The sequence below is a fragment of the Kockovaella imperatae genome (assembly GCF_002102565.1).
Source record: "Kockovaella imperatae strain NRRL Y-17943 chromosome Unknown BD324scaffold_12, whole genome shotgun sequence".
NCBI classification, from domain to species: Eukaryota; Fungi; Basidiomycota; class Tremellomycetes; order Tremellales; family Cuniculitremaceae; genus Kockovaella; species Kockovaella imperatae.
Window position 1 is genome coordinate 391067 of NW_019028952.1, and position 14868 is coordinate 405934.

General features: G+C 52.8%; 8 protein-coding genes across 8 annotated transcripts; 3 read left to right on the top strand and 5 right to left on the bottom strand.

The window, feature by feature from the left end:
* Window positions 1-309: 309 nt before the first annotated feature.
* Window positions 310-1621, top strand: BD324DRAFT_572648 (hypothetical protein; the record flags this gene model as incomplete). Its single annotated transcript, XM_022013053.1, has 6 exons — window positions 310-335; window positions 393-416; window positions 476-598; window positions 653-976; window positions 1036-1180; window positions 1235-1621. Coding segments are annotated over 6 exons (1029 nt in total), but the record flags the coding sequence as incomplete, so codon positions are not given.
* Window positions 1622-1669: 48 nt separating this feature from the next.
* Window positions 1670-2892, bottom strand: BD324DRAFT_116110 (Shr3 amino acid permease chaperone). The gene is made up of 5 exons (XM_022011942.1): window positions 2610-2892; window positions 2450-2548; window positions 2229-2328; window positions 2114-2176; window positions 1670-2063 (listed from the first exon to the last, which is right to left on the bottom strand). The coding sequence occupies exons 1-5, from the start codon at window positions 2679-2681 to the stop codon at window positions 1828-1830; spliced, it is 570 nt and encodes a 189-aa protein (XP_021869280.1). The 5' UTR covers window positions 2682-2892; the 3' UTR covers window positions 1670-1827.
* A 466-nt stretch (window positions 2893-3358) lies between these two features.
* Window positions 3359-5226, top strand: BD324DRAFT_652783 (hypothetical protein; the record flags this gene model as incomplete). The annotated part of the gene is made up of 3 exons (XM_022018551.1): window positions 3359-4669; window positions 4742-4903; window positions 4960-5226. 3 exons carry the CDS (start codon window positions 3359-3361, stop codon window positions 5224-5226), a joined length of 1740 nt encoding a protein of 579 aa, XP_021869281.1.
* Window positions 5227-5323: 97 nt separating this feature from the next.
* Window positions 5324-7335, bottom strand: BD324DRAFT_116254 (hypothetical protein). Its single transcript, XM_022011943.1, has 6 exons — window positions 6994-7335; window positions 6049-6923; window positions 5898-6003; window positions 5772-5846; window positions 5612-5721; window positions 5324-5563 (listed from the first exon to the last, which is right to left on the bottom strand). Exons 1-6 carry the CDS (start codon window positions 7105-7107, stop codon window positions 5455-5457), a joined length of 1389 nt encoding a protein of 462 aa, XP_021869282.1. The 5' UTR covers window positions 7108-7335; the 3' UTR covers window positions 5324-5454.
* Window positions 7336-7382: 47 nt separating this feature from the next.
* On the bottom strand, window positions 7383-8583 carry BD324DRAFT_633786 (hypothetical protein). The gene is made up of 4 exons (XM_022016661.1): window positions 8273-8583; window positions 7684-8208; window positions 7558-7620; window positions 7383-7508 (listed from the first exon to the last, which is right to left on the bottom strand). Exons 1-4 carry the CDS (start codon window positions 8519-8521, stop codon window positions 7452-7454), a joined length of 894 nt encoding a protein of 297 aa, XP_021869283.1. The 5' UTR covers window positions 8522-8583; the 3' UTR covers window positions 7383-7451.
* Window positions 8584-8953: 370 nt separating this feature from the next.
* On the bottom strand, window positions 8954-10308 carry BD324DRAFT_643173 (WD40-repeat-containing domain protein; the record flags this gene model as incomplete). The annotated part of the gene is made up of 8 exons (XM_022017529.1): window positions 8954-9095; window positions 9155-9214; window positions 9273-9425; window positions 9484-9662; window positions 9724-9837; window positions 9895-9955; window positions 10004-10054; window positions 10106-10308. The coding sequence occupies 8 exons, from the start codon at window positions 10306-10308 to the stop codon at window positions 8954-8956; spliced, it is 963 nt and encodes a 320-aa protein (XP_021869284.1).
* A 235-nt stretch (window positions 10309-10543) lies between these two features.
* BD324DRAFT_682976 (hypothetical protein) lies at window positions 10544-13144 on the top strand. The gene is made up of 4 exons (XM_022019171.1): window positions 10544-10681; window positions 10801-10999; window positions 11058-12331; window positions 12374-13144. Exons 1-4 carry the CDS (start codon window positions 10645-10647, stop codon window positions 13009-13011), a joined length of 2148 nt encoding a protein of 715 aa, XP_021869285.1. The 5' UTR covers window positions 10544-10644; the 3' UTR covers window positions 13012-13144.
* Window positions 13145-13147: 3 nt separating this feature from the next.
* BD324DRAFT_657521 (ribosome biogenesis protein Nop53/GLTSCR2) lies at window positions 13148-14813 on the bottom strand. The gene is made up of 4 exons (XM_022018866.1): window positions 14538-14813; window positions 14420-14484; window positions 13387-14363; window positions 13148-13337 (listed from the first exon to the last, which is right to left on the bottom strand). Exons 1-4 carry the CDS (start codon window positions 14786-14788, stop codon window positions 13197-13199), a joined length of 1434 nt encoding a protein of 477 aa, XP_021869286.1. The 5' UTR covers window positions 14789-14813; the 3' UTR covers window positions 13148-13196.
* Window positions 14814-14868: the final 55 nt, after the last annotated feature.

The following is a 14868-nucleotide window of genomic DNA, read 5'->3' on the forward strand; positions in this document are numbered from 1 at the left end:
GACTCTTGAGACAGAGAGAGAGAGAGAGATGAGGTAGAAAGAAGAAAGAGAAGAAAGAACGAGGGGGATAAGGGGCGTAGATGGGCTTGCACCTTTGAGAGAGAGAGAGAGACGTCATTCCCGCCGGGGGGGTAACTTACTGCGCTGCGGGATTATCTCACATGTGGCACTTTTTTCCCATCACGAAGGTTCAGTCGGTCATTCAGCTATACGCGTTGCTGCTGCTCATTGCAGTTCTTACTCATTGCAGCTCCTACCCTGCTCATCGTCAGCACTCCCAGCTCCCATCCAGCTTAGACGTCCTACAAGATGCCTTTAGAATCATGTATGCTGGTGTGAGTTCGTGGATCTGCTGCTCTAGCTGTGTGACATGGCTGACTCACTCGCTTCAGCTTGGACAATTCAGAGTACATGCGGTAAGTGCATCAGCAGCATCATCGATCCGCTCGTCTTACTGATCCTGCCCATCCTCCAGCAATGGAGACTACCCACCGACACGTTTTCGTGCTCAAGCCGAAGCAGTTAGCACCATCTTCAACTCGAAAACCGAATCCAATCCTGAATCAGCAGTCGGGCTGATGACCATGGCCGGCAAAGCGTAAGTTGGCCAGCTGAGCCTTTGCAGTTGTCGGCATTCTGACCATTGATGTAGCCCATCTCTGCTTGTCACGCCTACAAACGATTTGGGAAAGCTCTTATCAGCTTTGAACAAATCGACGATTGGTGGATTGTCCGATTTTCAAACGGCCGTTCAGATCGCTCAGTTGGCTTTAAAGCATAGAGAGAACAAGAATCAGAAGCAGAGAATAGTGGTGTTTGTCGGATCACCGTTAGAAGACTCTCAGGAAAGTCTGGTCAAGCTTGGAAAGAGGTTGAGGAAGAACAATGTGTTGATTGACGTGGTGACTGTCGGAGAGGAAGGGATGGAGAATGATGAGAAGATTGCGGCGATGGTCGAAGCTGCTGGCGGCAACGAGTCGTAGGTCGAGAATCGGACTCCCCGTTATCGCGGTGCGACATTGACCATGTTACTAGTCACCTTGTCTCAGTCCCACCTGGTCCTGGACTGTTATCGGACATTGTCAGGCAGTCTCCGATACTGTACGATGCGGACAGGCCGGGCGGAGATGCGATGGACGGAGACGACTTTGACCCAAGCATGGATCCAGAGCTCGCAATGGTGAGTCTGTTGCCCTCTCATCCTGCATCACACACTGACCTTTTTCCCACAAAGGCTCTCCGCATGTCTCTACAGGAAGCCGAACAGAATGCTCAACGTCAAGCGCAAGCGCAAGCCGGTCCATCCACCTCTTCAGCTCCCGAACCAGTCCCTCAAGCCGCAGGTGCGCCCGCAGGAGCGAGCTCCTCAGCGCCGATCCAAGTGGACAGTACACCTGCCAGCCGGCCGACTACAGGGACCAATCCCGATGCTATCATGGAGGAAGATGAAGAGGACGAGGATGAAATGCTGCGAAGAGCCATGGCTTTATCCCGGGGAGAAGACGTCATGATGGGAGAGGGAGGGGATGATGATGAGGAGGACGAGGACGAGGAGGCTGCCATCGCTCGTGCCATTGCCATGAGTCTGGAGCAACAAGAAGGGCAGCAGGATAAGGAGAAAAAGTAGACTGGGGGGGCGCAAGAATTGTATACAAAGCATCGGAACGACGTGCATTGACGCCATGACATGAGCACGAGGCAGGCATCTCTAAACATGCTCGCTTAGAATCAGAGCCCAGAGGGTGGGTCTTGTGCTTTGGGGGATCAAGCAAGCTCGTAGGAACTTTTGGACTCCATTGATCATCACATATCTGCACTTTTCACACTTTAGATATCCTTCTTGCTCCTTAGGTCAATCTCCCTCTGTTCCTTTTCCTCCTGTCTCCTGGCGTACTCTTGCCCGAGTTGCATGATGATGATTCCGACCGTGACAACTCCGACGAGCGCATTGCCCGCACAGAGCACGCGAAGAGCTTCGATCCTCTCGGCCTCTGTAGGGGGTGTATCGCGAGGTGGTGGTGGTGGGAGGATAGAGAAGGATGTGACGGTGCTTGATTCAGGGACTGAGACCAACGTTAGCAGATGATTGAGAGGGGGGCAATCGCAGATTTACGGAATGTCCGCAGAGAGGGAATATGAACTGTCAGGTAGAGAATGATCACCGCGACGTGTAAAGCTTGTCCGAGGATCAGTGTCAGATCATGCCGCCTAGGTCACAGAGCACTCACCCAGCGATGACCCGTCAAAGAACATTGCGGATTCGGTCCAGCCATGTAATTTAACAATGAGGGCGATAAGAGGTAAACCAAGAGCGACGTGAAATAGAGCCTGAGAGAGCTGTCAGTATTGTTTCGATGGACTTGGGCCGCCGACATATTGGGAGACATGGCATGACGAGAGACTCGTCTTGACCGCATGATTCGGCTTGAGAGCAAACATTCACTCTCACCTTGACTGCTCCCGGAGACTCGAACCACATTTCGTAGAAGGTGTATCCATTCTCGATTGATTGCTTTGTTACTGGCATATAGAGTAACGGAATATCCACCTGATCGGGTCAGCATACCAGTCCTAAGCCATCTTCACTAGCTGTACGAGACCGCACTCACCACTTGGCACACAAAGACCATCCCTAGGATAAAGGCACATGAACCCAAGACTACCGATTGGGCAAACGTCATTATGTTGGACCGATGGAAGAAGAGGATCCAGGAACAGAACACAAATAGGGTACCTCTGATCTGTCCCGACTGTCTTTCCTCGTACAATATGATGTCGATGAGCTGCACAAGTGAAAGTATAGTCCAAGAAATGTACAATTCTCATGCGCTTTGGACCAAAGATGTTGAACATTTCCGTCACGTCGGTCTTCATTGAAGTGTGGCATTGTGGCACCTTCCAGTGGCGACCATGGTCATGGCCTGATACGCCGATTTCTGTTAACCTCCTGGGCAACCCCATCAACGACAATGACGTACAATTCAGATCATCTGCTCTACCAAAACGTGTCTGAAGATCCTGTCCTTTCTTTCTGACACTCCTCCTCGTCTCGCCTTACTGTCACAGGCAGTCAAAGGAACGAGTCCTAGATCATTCACATTTGGGTTTCTGGGCGATGGCTATCCTCTACCTCGAGCAAGCAGAATACGATGGAGTGTTTTGTCAATCTTTGACTCTCATAAATCTCTAGTGGATCATCTTCAAAGCTTTACAGTAGCGATCAGATGATCACCTAGCGACTCCAACTACGCCTACAAGCTTTTCATTTCGCTCAATTTCTTTACTTGCTCAGCTCAAAATTCTGCATCATACCTTACGTTGCCCTTCGCTACATCAACAACAATCTACCAGCGCCAGGATGACCCGTATACTCAATCTCTTCTACCATTTGACCCTCTTCTCAACCTCCCTCGGGCTCATTGGCCCTAGTCCCGGTGATACTAAGGTCATCATCGGAGTCGAATTCACCCCAGCACGTCGGCAAGTAGCTGAATCATCCACTTCCGCCTCCATATCTGCACCAATACCCTCCTCTGGATCCGACAGTGCTTCTACTTCTGAATCAGCCCCTTCCTCTGCCTTGCCATCACTGACCATCGACTTCTCGGCCCTTCCCTCTTCAAAGACATCCGCTTCCGCCTTCGAGCCGGCCCCCTCAGCCCTCGACGCCGCATCTCGGAACACTACCGCTCTGCAATATGCTCAGTACCTTAACGAGCTAGCCCCGACCAACTGTACAGTTGACGGAGGAGGATGCTCGGTTTTCCAATACGCCATCACGGAGTGCGTTGCCGATGATTGTGCCTGTCAAGATGATCTCACACTCGCGGCTATGGTCTGCACACAGTGCATCGCGACCCAGGAAGGAGTCATGGTTTACAATACGTACCTAAATTGGTGTGACATTGAAGGTGTGGCAGATCCAACGGATACGTTCAGCGTCAGTGTGAGGCAGAGTGGAGGAGGCAGCGGGATAATGTCAGGTATTCAAGCGGCGCAGACTGTCATCTCGACCTCGACGGCGGTCGTCACTCTCACTGTCTCGGCATCCGAGTCGCAGGCTCAAGGATCCTCACAAGCTAGTTCCCAGCTTGGATCGGTCGGGTCCTCTGGGGTCAGCAGCCTGGGCTTCAGTAGCACGACGTCTCTTCTTGGAGGCGTTATGGCCATCGGACTGGGGGCAGATAACGAGAGTTCACCTCCGCCCTCCGCCGTAGTAGCCCTGATTGACCCGACACAACCATCTTCCAAGAGCTCACTCGCTACCATGACGTCTGCCATACCATCGATTGGAATTTCGAGCCGCCCCCAGATCTTCCTTAATGCAATCGGGTTAGACTCATCTTCCACGAGTTCCCTCCCAGGCTCAACAGCCAGCTCATTCCCCAGCACCGCCTCTAGCCCTAGTGAAGCAGAACCTGTCAGTAGCTCCATCCTCGAGACGTCTTCCGGCGGAGTCCCGATGACGGCTCTAAACGGTATCAATCTCGGCGCCCTGCCTTCGGGGCAAGCTTCCATTTCCGCCTTGCCCTCCCCAATGGAGGAAATCACCATGCTAGGTAACGGACTCGGAGGGAGTCTCGCACTGAATGCGGCCATTGCATTCTTCTCCAACGTCGCTGTCCCAGGGTGCGATAATCAGTGTAGTGTGTGGAAAGGACTGTCCAATGTGAGTCCCTTCCATATATGTTCAGTCAGTCGGTCAGTCAGTCAGTCAAATGCTCATTCTTGAGGGCATCAGACATGCACCCAAGATCAGTGTATATGTACCGCCGCTGGGGTATCATCAGCAGCCAGCTGTTCATCCTGTATTGGATCAGGATCGAACGGACAGAGTCCGCCGGCCGTGCAAGCGAACTACGCGGCTTTCATGGGTAACTGCTCGGAAGGCGTCGGCATACTAGTGAGTGGCATGATCCCTGAATCTGTGGAGCCAACTGACGAGAACGACCGACCAAGGCACCATCAGGTTCGCCCGGACCAAGTGGTTATGAAATCGTTGCGGCTGCTTCGTCAGCCCTCGCCGCATCACAAGAGCTCGGACCAACGGGATCATTAGCTCCGCCCTCAATCTCGAGTGGCCATGGCGTCGTCAACGCAGCTGAGCAACAGGCTATGGTGACTGTCACGAGCGCCGCGGGCCGCAAAGTTCCAATCTCGATACCTCTAGGCAGCGTATCGTTGTCTCTCATCGCTCTCGGGCTGGGAGCATTGTTGAAGGCTTGAGCCACGGTTGAATGCTTTCAAAAGCACCAAAATCCACGTCTCGAGTTCAGATACCCAACATTCAGTCGCTTTTCTCTGTTTCGAAGAAAATATGCCGGCCATCGTCAGGCATCCAATTGACTGGGGTCAGAACCATGTAGCATCTATGCATCGTGATTGAGAATGCCACTGCCGTCGTCCGACTCGTGAACCATGTCCAGCATGAAATTCGCGTCAAATCGTATCCGTCTACGGCGACCTGTCGCCTTCTCCTTTCGCGCGCTGAAAGAGCACATCGCGGAACGTATCGGGCATGAAGCCCTTTTTCAAATGGTCATAGTCGTAGAATACGATCGTCCTGGATATCGGTCAGCTGCTTGCGACCTGACACGATCAGGGAGCTCACGAGTCACCGGTAGCCACCAGGGCACCCGTCTTCATTGACCAGAATGCACCCGCTAGGCCGTAGCTGCCACGCTCTTGATTGATTGAATGGGGTTTTGAAGCGATTAGCAGCTGAAAATGGATCAGTCTCATCGAATCTCTTGAGCAGCCGCTTAACCCACTGTATCCGGATACGTCACCGGCATACGGTATCGTAGCGATACATCCTTCAAGATGATCCCGTTGCCTGTGCCTCGCTGTCAACCATCAGTCCTTTGTCTCCAGTCCCTACATCAGACGCAGCTTACCAGCATGTTCTTCATCATACCCTCTGGAAGAAGCGGAGCCAGCGCTTCGCCGTATTTGATTCGGGACGATTCAAACCATCGAATGTATTGGACATTATTGGCGTGCCTGAGAAGCCTTCAGTAGGATTCAAATGATTCTACGACGACCCACTGGAACATGTCGCAATCTCCCCATGCGACCGGCCATTCCAACACGCCGATATCATCGTACCCATTCTCTTTGAAATAGGTGAATGCTGCTTCACGAGATTTGGCTTGCTTAGCTGAAGTCTTGGCAGCCAGACTGTCTTGAGCACTGAGCGATACACCGAATGCAGCAGCTGAAGAACTTGAGAATGACGTCTCGCGTGCAGTCGATGCCGCTGCGAGGGCTGCAGAGCCGGCGACGGGTGGCCGGGGTCCTCGGGATGGATGACCAGCACTGTCATGCCCGGCCAAGGTCTCTGAACCATTGTCTCGCGAGGTCAATACCTCTTCAGTAGAAGGGTCGACCACTGGCGTCCGCACTTGACTTCGCATCGAGCCTACCGATATGGTCCGTTGATGCAGCGAGCTAGCGGAGGCTTTACGAGAGTGCATACCGGGAACAAGCTCGACTTTGGAGGTGATAGATGCGCCACGTTGTCTACCAATTGTGCTCTCCGTCCTGGAATGCGAAGTAGTGGATGGTGCTCGAGCTCGACCTTCAAGTTCAGGTCGATGGGTTAACGAGGCCGCCGATGTGGAACGACGAGGTTTCGGCGTATCGGACGGAGACGGGAGGGGAGGGATTTGATCTGTGGGAGACGAAGCGATCTTCTGAGCAGTACCCGAGGGTCCTGGGCCCTGGGTGGGAGTCAAGGGTGTGGCGGGACTCAGCGGCCTCTGGCCTGCTGGATCCCTCGACGTTGAGTGATCATTTTCATGAGCTGGTCCGGCTGTACCTGGAGCGATGTAGAATGGGGAAGTGGGATCCTTGAACTTGTCGACGAGTCCATTGATATCGTCGTCGGCGGACACAACGACAGATTGAGGACGCGATTGACTCTATAATGTGACGAGACAAAAGTCGAGTCAGCAAAAAGCAGTCAGTTATCCGTGACTTCGAGAGTCGCACCTCGGTATTGTGACCTCTGGCGGAGGGAGGTGGTTTTGACAATCTAGAGCGGGATCGTTTGGACAGGAGAGGAGGCACAAGGGAGAGTCTATTGCCTCTGTTCAACTTGAACATGATGAAGTCTATAACTTGAGATAGACAGCGTTTGACGAGAACAAGGGGATCTATGAAAATAATGTTCGGTTCAAAACGAGGACTCAAGAAGCCGGCGGCGGGCTCGCTCAAAGACAGGAGCTGCTGTCCGATACCTTACCGGCCTCCAGGACAGATATGGTATACAGGATGAAGTTGACTTGTGACAAAGCAACGCACACTATCACCCATTATCCTATCCCTTATGACCTTGGCAAATAGTTCAAAAGCTGCCTTTGACCAAAGGGACACGATATCACTCAACGCATCCATTGTCTAGACTTCTCATCACACATGTCTGCCTATTATGAGGGGTCTATTTGGGATCACACAAGCTTCTCATTGGCTCTCCGAATCTTCTTGTCTGTCTCAGACTCCAACGACTGCGATTCATCAGCGGGCCGCAAGTACTTCTGAGCAGGAACGACTCACTTCTCTTAATGCTTCTAGCGCCACACTGAGCTTTTCCACCTTTTGCTTAGCATATTGTCGAGCCTGCAAAATGGTCAGTGTATGCCTCGTGGGAGAGCCCTTATGCTTGCTGGTCGGCTCGCTCACCTGCTCGTTCAGCTGGTCTTGGCTCTGAAGGACAGAAGCCTTCTTGTCTTCCCAGACAGCCTGTACGGCCTCCTTGATCCTCTTCATCTCTTGCTCGTCAGATCCTCTGGCAGCTTCCGCGGCTTCTCTAGCTTCCTGCTCTTCTCTTCTTCTACGTCGTCGAGATCCCCAGCCCCAACTATGGGATCGGTCTTCAGCCGCAGCGGGACTGGGCTCCACAACTGGTGTAGCCGCCAAGGGAGATTGCTTGAGCTCGGTGAGGACGGCGGAGGCGGCCGGTGTTGAATCAACAGCGGTCGCAGGGGTCAAGCTCGGAGCGTTGGGAGGAATAGGGTATGAATAGGCGGGTTTCTGTGGCGAGACCCATTCAAAGTGTCTCCATCGACCAGTCTCATGCGCCGGTTCAGCTCCATTGAATTGGACGTTTGGCCCAGTCTGAGGATACGCTATGGAACGATCTCTCCAGCGTTTCTCACGTTCTTGATGTTTGTAATACCACGTAGCGGCAAGAGCACCGAGACCAAACTGGAGTCAACAAAGTCAGCTTCCCAACTCGAACCGATCACTTCGTGTGTGCTCGCTCACTCACCCAGATCATTCGTTTTCCAAAACCTAAACGGGGCCTTCCCCAACCTCTGCCATAATAATGGTGGTACTGCAGATTCCTTGCATACGCTGCGGCGTTGGCTTCAGCTCCAGCATTGGATGCCAGATGAGCCGCTGCTTCGCCTGTCGAAGGAGGTACATGTGGTCCAGAGAAGGAATGTTTGAAATGATAGTCGAAATATGGGGGTACTCCCCATCGACCATGGTGGAGTTGTGGTTGTGAGGGAATCATTGCTTGAACTGAGAAAGCAGCTTGAGGTAACGTCTGGAGGGTTGCTAGTAGTTGTGTTCAGGTTGTAGAAGTGAATGTCAGTATGTTCAAAAGTCGGTATTCAATCAGTATATATATCAGCTGGAGATCAACACCTCAGCCGAGACGATGATTAGTGTCGCCTCAGCCGCGATAACGATAGCACATGCCCGAGTCGTCCGCCGCTTGCATCAGCCATATCTCCATGCTATCAGCCACTCTACCCTCCGAGATGTTCTCCGAGATGGAAGAGACTTGCAAGTCTGTTCGGCAAACGCAGCTCTGAAGGAAAACTCGCCGACGGGTGTGCGCGGCCCCGAAATATTCGGCACGCTAGGAACACGTCACGTGATATGGCGAACCGGGCATGAATGCAATATGCGTCTTCTCTCATGATACAACAGTTGGTCGTCCCTACGCTCTGTAGACATGTACTTCCTCGTCCCATGAGCAGTCCGCTATCAAGTCACGCTCAAATAAAGCCCAAGCACAACCCATGGTGAATTCTGTATGATCGTGATGCACCCGCCTCTCCGAACGAGTGGAAGTGTTCCACCTGGTATTCAATGGATCAGCTCGAGCTGGAACGGATATTCAAACGAACGCTCAACTCACGTTCGACATGTCATATCATACGAAGTGGACGCAATGACATCCCTATGGTGGGGTGACCAGCTATGATAACAATAGTCAGTAACGTTTGTCTCGTAGCAATTGTTGTTCATCGACTCACGCGACTTTCCTCACTGCCAATGCATGTCCGCCAAGTTGTCCAACCGGTCTTGCCATCTGTCTCGTGTCCCAGATGGTGATAGTAGAGTCTTTCCCGCCAGTGGCTAGCAGTGAGTCGTACTTGTTCCAATCGCAAGATAACAGATCCGTCTCGCTGGAGTCACCCAGGTTAGGCGAGCAACTCCATTGACGGGGCAGGGAGCTTTCCTCACCTGACTTTGACAGAGCTCATTGGACGCATCTCCTGAGCTCGCAGATCAAACACATGAAGAAAGCCATCTTGACCACATGTCGCGATAGTATCCGATTGACGGGGTGACCATTGAGCAGCATATGCTTGGCCTTGATGTGCCGGGATGGTAGCCATCGACGTAACTCGGGAGAGACGCCACTGGGAGAAACAGACAGTAAGATTCGGTTTCTGGGCTTTTCGCATCATCCTCCCGACTGACGATTTTGACCGTATGGTCCCACGATGAGCTCGCAAATGTGTCCTTCTGAATATTGCTCCAGTCCACCGACATGATCTCAGCAGAATGCTCATGCCACGCTTTGATGGGAAAGTCCTGACACAGGGAAAATGTCATCAGCAAGAGACTTCCATCCCTCCTCAGAGGACTCACATTCAAGGTGGTGTCGAATAGCTTGAGAGATCCATTCCCGCACCCCGCGATGACCTGATTCCTGCAACAATATTAGCTCCGAGGGAATTGAAGTGTGTCCCTCGCTCACTCATGACATTCATTCCATGCTACATCATACACGCAATCCTGTGTATCGAACCTACGATCAAAGCCCTCAGCTGAGAGATCTTGATATCCTGGTCTCCCTCACCACTTGACCACTTGTAGTCCCCCAGGACCCATTTGCAAGATATGCAACCTGCCATTCCCGACGAGCCCAAAGTTGGCGCCTGATGCCGTTGCTATCTTATCCTCAAAGAATGGCGAGAAAGCCACATTGTGATGAGCGAATCGAGGGGTCTTAACCCGCAGCGTGGGTCCTGATGCTCCGGAGCTCGGTGGTGGATTGCTCATTTCAGGATCGGTGTCCGAGGTAGGGCAATTCAATGCAGATTTCGCTACCTCTCAGCCATCATTCCCGCCGTCTTTATCGGTCGCTAAAGCTCGTTACGCTGGTGTTCAAGTCGCTGATATGGTATGGCAAGAGATTTCACCACCAGATTCCGGCTATCCAAAATGACATGGCTTGCCACGTGGTGGAGCCTTTTCCCGGTGTGGGACGCGACTTTTCTGCCGTTTGTCTTTTCGAACATTACATTATTTCTCTTGAACTGAGAGAGGGCAGCGACAGCCGGCGAGGCCTACCTCGAGTCAGTCATAAACGGTGGGCAAGAAAAGCCGTAGGACAAGATGCCTCCATCTCCGGGCAAGATTCATTTGCTTCCAAGTGAGTCAAATTGGGGTGAGCCAGCCCGGCTGGCTATCCCTCCCTCGACTGAAGCTCTATATCCTCCATTTTGACTGGACATTACGCGCGATGCTGATCTCTTATTGCTTGCCGCTCAGTCAAAGTCTTGTATACGATCGACACGTCTAATCAGAGCTATGTGACCGTCTTACAAGAAAGGCAAGACGTATTCGTTCACTCTGCGGTTTCCTCTACGACTGCATCCACCTCAAGTTCGCCTGCTCAGCAAACAGTGGCCGCCGGACCGATGGGCAGCTGTTATCTCAAACCAACCATTCGAGGTATATGCTATGCGAGGTGAGCATTTGTCTTGAACTGGCCACCAGAAACGCCCTTTCTGAATCCCACTTCTCAGCCCCGAGTGCATCCCGAATACGTCCAAACTCGACTTCTCAGTGTACAATCTCGACCCCTCACTCCGTCCTCGATCCTCTCATGCATTTACCCCTTCTTCTTCTTCATCTGGACGCTCTGCTCCTGAGGACGGCTCATGGACTGGAAAAGGATTTCTTTCATGGGCATTAGCGGAACATGGCTCAGGATCGACATTGATCCGCGGTCGACTGATTCAAGATGAAGAATTCTCCCAGAATGAATCTTCGGGTCTTGGAGGGTTAGAAGGCTTGATGGCAGCCGCGAGTCGAGCCTCGCAGAATAATGGGGAGCGTGGATGGGGATTGGAAGTTCAAATCTCTCTCAAGGTCTTAAATCCTGAAGGCAAGGACGAGTTCAAAGGGAGAAGAGAATTTGAAGAGCTATTGAGTCGTGGGACGGGTCTGGGGTCAGCTTCGTCACCTGGTTCGAGCAGTACCAATTCGGTCGCACTTCCCCCACAGGGCGCTTCGGTATCACGGACAGAACCTATACGACGTGCCGCTTCAACAGCTCCGTCTGCGCCGGTACGAGCCAATGGATCTGCCGCAATGCCATTACCACCTTCATCCAGCTCAGCGTCCACAGTCCGTCCTTCACCTGGCGAGCTCAAGTCCTCGCTGCCATCGTCCTCGAACCAGGCATCATCATCTTCAAATCGCCTTTCCCTGCCTCCTTCACAACCCTCTTCATCATCCATTCCCATGGCGCTCACATCGTCTAACGGTCCCCCTCCTTCCGAGACACCACCACCACGTCAGACGCAGTCCCCAGCGCATGACCGAACGAATTACTCAAAGACATCGACGCTTGGACCACCACCGCCACCTTCGGGACCATCCCTGGCGGACCGCTCATCAGCTTCGAAATCACGCGATATTACACCTCCGCCAGCACCTCGACCCCGGTCGCCTCCTCCTTCTACTCCATCCCGTAAGAAACTACACGACCTCCTCCGGTATGACGGGACCATGTCGCCCCAGCTTGCCAGTCAATTAGCTCACAATCCAATGCTGTTGAAGCTCATCAAAGCCATACCTGCCAACGCCAGCGCCTTTGCATCACTGAATGCGTCTCATGACGCCAATTCTGGTGAAGATGATAAGCAATCTCCGGCGGTCGAAACGCCTACACCGAGCAGTACTTCTACTGCGAGGGTGTCGACAGCGATGGGCTGCTCCAATTGCGGAGCGATGGAGTCAGAGTTGTGGCGGACAAAGAAGCTCAAGGATGGCAGTATGAAGAAGGTCTGTAACGGTGAGTCTGATTAGGTCAGCCTTCGTCTGATCACCTTCACAGCCTGCGGACTATACTTCAATGAATTCAAACGGATGCGACCTCCAGAGCTATGGTCCGGTCAAGCTGCTTCAGATCCACCACCGGCGAAGAAGAACAAGCTCGAGCCCGAATTCCCCATTCGATCCTCTCCGAGACGACATCGCCCGAATGGATCCATGTCTGGGCCTGTGCTTCCGACCGCATTTGAGTCACCGAAGAAGCGGGGGAGATCAGGCGCCAACAAGACGCCTCAACCCAGTCCGAGGATGGCCACGAGGGCTTCGTCAAAGCTGGATGGCGCTAGCACGAGTGGTATAACGGGGTTGAACCTTGCCAAAGCGATGGAAGAGAACAACTTGTTCTCCCCGTCGATCTTTTCGGAATCGCCTGCGAATGTCAGCACAGCGAGTGTGAGTGCTGTTGGCACGGATTCTACGCTTGCAACTTTGCCGGATGCGGCTGCGGGAGGCCACGTAGGCGAAGTAGATATCGAAGCGCTCTTGGCTCAGATCTCTGCTCAGCCTGGGGGAATCAACTTGGAAGCATTGTTGGGCGGCGCGACTGGAGCAGACGAATTTGTCGAATGGTTCAACTCGCTGGAGGGGGATGACAAGGTTCCAGAGCAGGGACACGCGGACACTCGGCAGGGTCATGCGTAGTGTCGAGCATGATGTACCGAAAGACAACGGAGAGGTCATTCGAACGGTTCATCGTGGTATTGGCCGGAGCCAAGCTGACGATTTGACGATTTCTGTATTTCTAGTTTTTGTACATATGCATGCGGTATCTAGTAAAGAGCACATTGCGTGCGAGGATGTGCATACAGCTGCTACACCCGCTGTGATCATACAAACTGCTTGTAGGCATGTTTTTCGTACTCTTTCATCTTTCGTACTCGCTTCTTTGGCAGTTGAGGAACGCGAGGTTCAACCAGAGCTCGTTTCTGAAGAGCTAGGAACCGGTCTTTGAAAAGGTTGCCCTCGGGCTAGAAATGACATGAGCTCATTGACCGTGACAACATCTGAGCAGCTCACCTTGACCTGTCTGAGAGACTCGGCCAAGTCCTCGCCTAGTTGAACAGTCACTTTAGGCTTTCCGACCCTGTGCTTTCCGATTTTTTCGCCCCCCTTCAAGCCCAATCTTTCCTTTTCACGCTTTGTGAACTTGGCCAGTCGCTCCGCTTCGAGCATCGCCGCCCTCTTCTCCTCTGCGCTTTTCCCTAACGCCGAGACGTTGCCGACTGATTTCAACAACCTTCTCTTTTGCGCTTCCATCTTTTCCAACCGGGCCAATTCCTTAGCTCTCTGAGCCTTGTTTCGCTGAGCTTGTGTCTTGCGCTTGGTTGCTTTCTTTTTAATGCGATGCTGCTCCTCGTCCTCTTCGTCTTCATCCTCATCCTCATCCTCCTCCTCCATCTCTCCAGGCCCTACCGTCATGCCTGGCGCATATTCTCCCTCGACCGGCGCTCGACGCGCACTGAGAATCTCTTCACCACCCTTGACCCTCTTCGCCTCGTCCTCCTCCCTAGCCAACAACGCTCGCTCCTCCTCCAATGCCATATCAATCAATCTCGAATGACTCTCCACGGATGGATTATAACTCGTTCCACCCTCTGGCGTCTCAACCGCTCCTTGACCTTCGACCTGAGTCGAGAGGTACATCTCGCGCCGTCTAGCCAGGGTCACTGGAGCTTTCGGGAGCCGTTTGACCATCCCTTCTTCTCCGAAACCGCCTTTAGCCTTGACGGGTAAATGGTCTGATGCAGTGGACCATGCGTCCGTCAATGTGACCGTCGTAGACTTGATGTCTGCTGAGTGAATTGTTTCCCCATCTGCTGGTTGAGTCTTTCGTGCTATACGACGCAGACGAGCTTTCTCGCTCGAAGATAGTTTGACTGCCTTGCTCGAACCAGCCGAGGTGGAACGGGAAGTCAAGGAGGGGACAGCGGAGCGTTCATTGAGGACAGCGAGAGATCGGAGGGGCTTGGCTATGCGACGAAGCTTTTGAGCGACTGTAACGGCGCAGTGTGAGCCATTCATCTAATCTTCAGGGGCTGTTCGTGCTCACCCTGAACATCACCGACCGTATCGATCGTGAACAGAGCATCATTCTTCGCTTCCGACAGCTTGCCTCTGTGAGCCCATGAGTAACATTATCCCAGCTTTTTTCCGGGAATCTGACCCACCCCGTCACTCTCTCCTCTTCCCTGGCATGCTCTAATGCCTGTTCCTCCGCTGTGATATCCACGTTCTTCCTCCATGCCTTCTTTCCCTTTCTCGACTTCTGCTTCGTGGACGGTGCACCAATGTTGATACCCGCTGACAATGATCCAGCGACGATAGCCGACTCAGCTCTCGCCTTGCCCTTTGAGCTGCTGGATGCCGCCCTGTCATAAGGCTTTGATTTGATTCTGGACGAAGATGCTGTGGGTGCCATCGTATGGGCTTGTGACTGGTACAACTGCAGCACTCGAGTGGACATGAAATCTGATCAACTTTTTTTTAAAACGGCCGATG

Excerpts from the sequence above, each read along its gene's own strand:
- BD324DRAFT_657521 (XM_022018866.1), bottom strand. The coding sequence starts at position 14,788 with ATGGCACCCACAGCATCTTCGTCCAGAATCAAATCAAAGCCTTATGAC. Across the intron at positions 14,485-14,537 it reads GAAGAGGAGAGAGTGACGGG|AGGCAAGCTGTCGGAAGCGA; the intron begins GTGGGTCAGATT and ends ATGGGCTCACAG. Across the intron at positions 14,364-14,419 it reads TACGGTCGGTGATGTTCAGG|TCGCTCAAAAGCTTCGTCGC; the intron begins GTGAGCACGAAC and ends GCGCCGTTACAG.
- BD324DRAFT_116254 (XM_022011943.1), bottom strand. The coding sequence starts at position 7,107 with ATGTTCAAGTTGAACAGAGGCAATAGACTCTCCCTTGTGCCTCCTCTC. Across the intron at positions 5,847-5,897 it reads GTATGATGAAGAACATGCTG|CGAGGCACAGGCAACGGGAT; the intron begins GTAAGCTGCGTC and ends GATGGTTGACAG. Across the intron at positions 5,564-5,611 it reads CTGGTGGCTACCGGTGACTC|GACGATCGTATTCTACGACT; the intron begins GTGAGCTCCCTG and ends ACCGATATCCAG.
- BD324DRAFT_682976 (XM_022019171.1), top strand. The coding sequence starts at position 10,645 with ATGCCTCCATCTCCGGGCAAGATTCATTTGCTTCCAA. Across the intron at positions 10,682-10,800 it reads CAAGATTCATTTGCTTCCAA|TCAAAGTCTTGTATACGATC; the intron begins GTGAGTCAAATT and ends CTTGCCGCTCAG. Across the intron at positions 12,332-12,373 it reads TATGAAGAAGGTCTGTAACG|CCTGCGGACTATACTTCAAT; the intron begins GTGAGTCTGATT and ends TCACCTTCACAG.
- BD324DRAFT_633786 (XM_022016661.1), bottom strand. The coding sequence starts at position 8,521 with ATGATTCCCTCACAACCACAACTCCACCATGGTCGATGGGGAGTACCC. Across the intron at positions 7,621-7,683 it reads AAGACCAGCTGAACGAGCAG|GCTCGACAATATGCTAAGCA; the intron begins GTGAGCGAGCCG and ends ACCATTTTGCAG. Across the intron at positions 7,509-7,557 it reads CGCTAGAAGCATTAAGAGAA|TCGTTGGAGTCTGAGACAGA; the intron begins GTGAGTCGTTCC and ends GATGAATCGCAG.
- BD324DRAFT_116110 (XM_022011942.1), bottom strand. The coding sequence starts at position 2,681 with ATGACGTTTGCCCAATCGGTAGTCTTGGGTTCATGTGCCTTTATCCTA. Across the intron at positions 2,329-2,449 it reads AGTCTCCGGGAGCAGTCAAG|GCTCTATTTCACGTCGCTCT; the intron begins GTGAGAGTGAAT and ends CAGCTCTCTCAG. Across the intron at positions 2,064-2,113 it reads TCCCTCTCTGCGGACATTCC|TCCCTGAATCAAGCACCGTC; the intron begins GTAAATCTGCGA and ends CGTTGGTCTCAG.